The sequence below is a fragment of the Acyrthosiphon pisum genome, unplaced genomic scaffold (assembly GCF_005508785.2).
Source record: "Acyrthosiphon pisum isolate AL4f unplaced genomic scaffold, pea_aphid_22Mar2018_4r6ur Scaffold_21357;HRSCAF=23753, whole genome shotgun sequence".
Classification (NCBI taxonomy): Eukaryota; Metazoa; Arthropoda; class Insecta; order Hemiptera; family Aphididae; genus Acyrthosiphon; species Acyrthosiphon pisum.
Window position 1 is genome coordinate 6,705 of NW_021770815.1, and position 1,497 is coordinate 8,201.

The 1,497-nt window shown below is 31.7% G+C and overlaps 1 protein-coding gene across 1 annotated transcript; it reads left to right on the forward strand.

Annotated features, from left to right (window-relative positions):
* Positions 1–296: 296 nt before the first annotated feature.
* LOC103308623 (protein ALP1-like) lies at positions 297–875 on the forward strand. The gene has a single exon (XM_008182313.1). It carries the CDS (start codon positions 297–299, stop codon positions 873–875), a length of 579 nt encoding a protein of 192 aa, XP_008180535.1.
* Positions 876–1,497: the final 622 nt, after the last annotated feature.

Below are 1,497 nucleotides of genomic sequence, written 5' to 3' on the forward strand. Positions count from 1 at the left end.
AAGTCACTTCACGCCACCAGCCATTATACACCGCTACACCGCTACTACCACGAAATCATTCTACATATTACTATATTTTCATAATTTGATTGTTCTAAATTATAAAACACATTTTATTACTTTGAAATTAGTATTATTATTTCAAACTACATCATCGTTTGGATTCTGAAAGGGCTGCACGTAACAACTTTCCAAATTGTTTGGGAGCGCTTGACGGCAAACATGTGGAAATTTTCGCTCCTCCTAATAGTGGCTCACAGTTTTACTATTATTAACGGACATTTTCAATTGTGTTGATGGTGCTAGTGGATGCAAATTATAAATTCATTGCCGTCGATGTATGTGCTTATGGGAAGAATAGTGACGGTGGAATTTTCGCGAACTCTAGTTTTGGAAAAGCCCTTGAGAAGAATAAATTAAACGTACCAAAAGATAGAAACCTTCCTGGAACTCAATCTCCAGCGCCTTTTGTAATTGTTGGAGATGAGGCATTTCCCTTAAAACCTTATTTGCTTAGACTATATCCAGGGTCAACGATAAATGGGGACATCGAAAAACAAATATTAAATTATAGATTGTCTCGAGCTCGTCGTGTATCGGAAAATGCTTTTGGAAATTTGGTACAAAAATTTAGAATTTATTTTAGAAGCATAAATTTATTCCCTGAGAACGTAGATAAAGTAATATTAACGACATGTATTTTACATAACTATATCAAAGACAATATACTGATGGCACAGCATTTCGACCCTATCGAAGGAGAACCTAACTGGTCAAATCTACCAAGGCAAGGAGGAAATGCAAACAATTCTGCATTTTATGTACGTGAAACATACAAAACTTTTTTTAATAGTGATAAAATTTCAGTAATATAATGACAAATTCGTATAATAATTATATTAAAATAATATAATAATATTATTACTTATTATCATTATTTATTATATTATATAAAAATATATATATCATCATTATAATTAGTCTAAATATAATATAATATAATGAAGTATATAATTAAGTATAATAATAAAGTTACACGTACCTGTTGTGTTCAATTCTTTTCCAATTTTCGTCCATATTATATCTTTATGATGATTATCGCTATACTTTTTGTGTGCCATATTGTAAAGTTCATCATATAGACGAACTTTTTCAATTAAATTTTCATCACCCATGATAAAATAATGAAAAAATAACTAAAATATAATTATTTAAATTCACTTAAATTTGACGGAAACGTTCAGTTGTCACATTCATAGTATCCGAACGGACAAGAACGGAACGGTTGCGTCACGTCAAAATATAGTTTTCGATAAACGTTGACGTTTCGTTATGTTGCCGGTGTATGACGTATGTGAACATTGTGGTATTAATACATAGTAAGATATTTTGACGTGACGTTGCCGGTCGGTGACGTTACGTCGACGTTCCGTATAGTGCGAATCGACCTTAATACCTGGTTGCACCAAAATTGTCGTTATCTATCGGTAAATTATT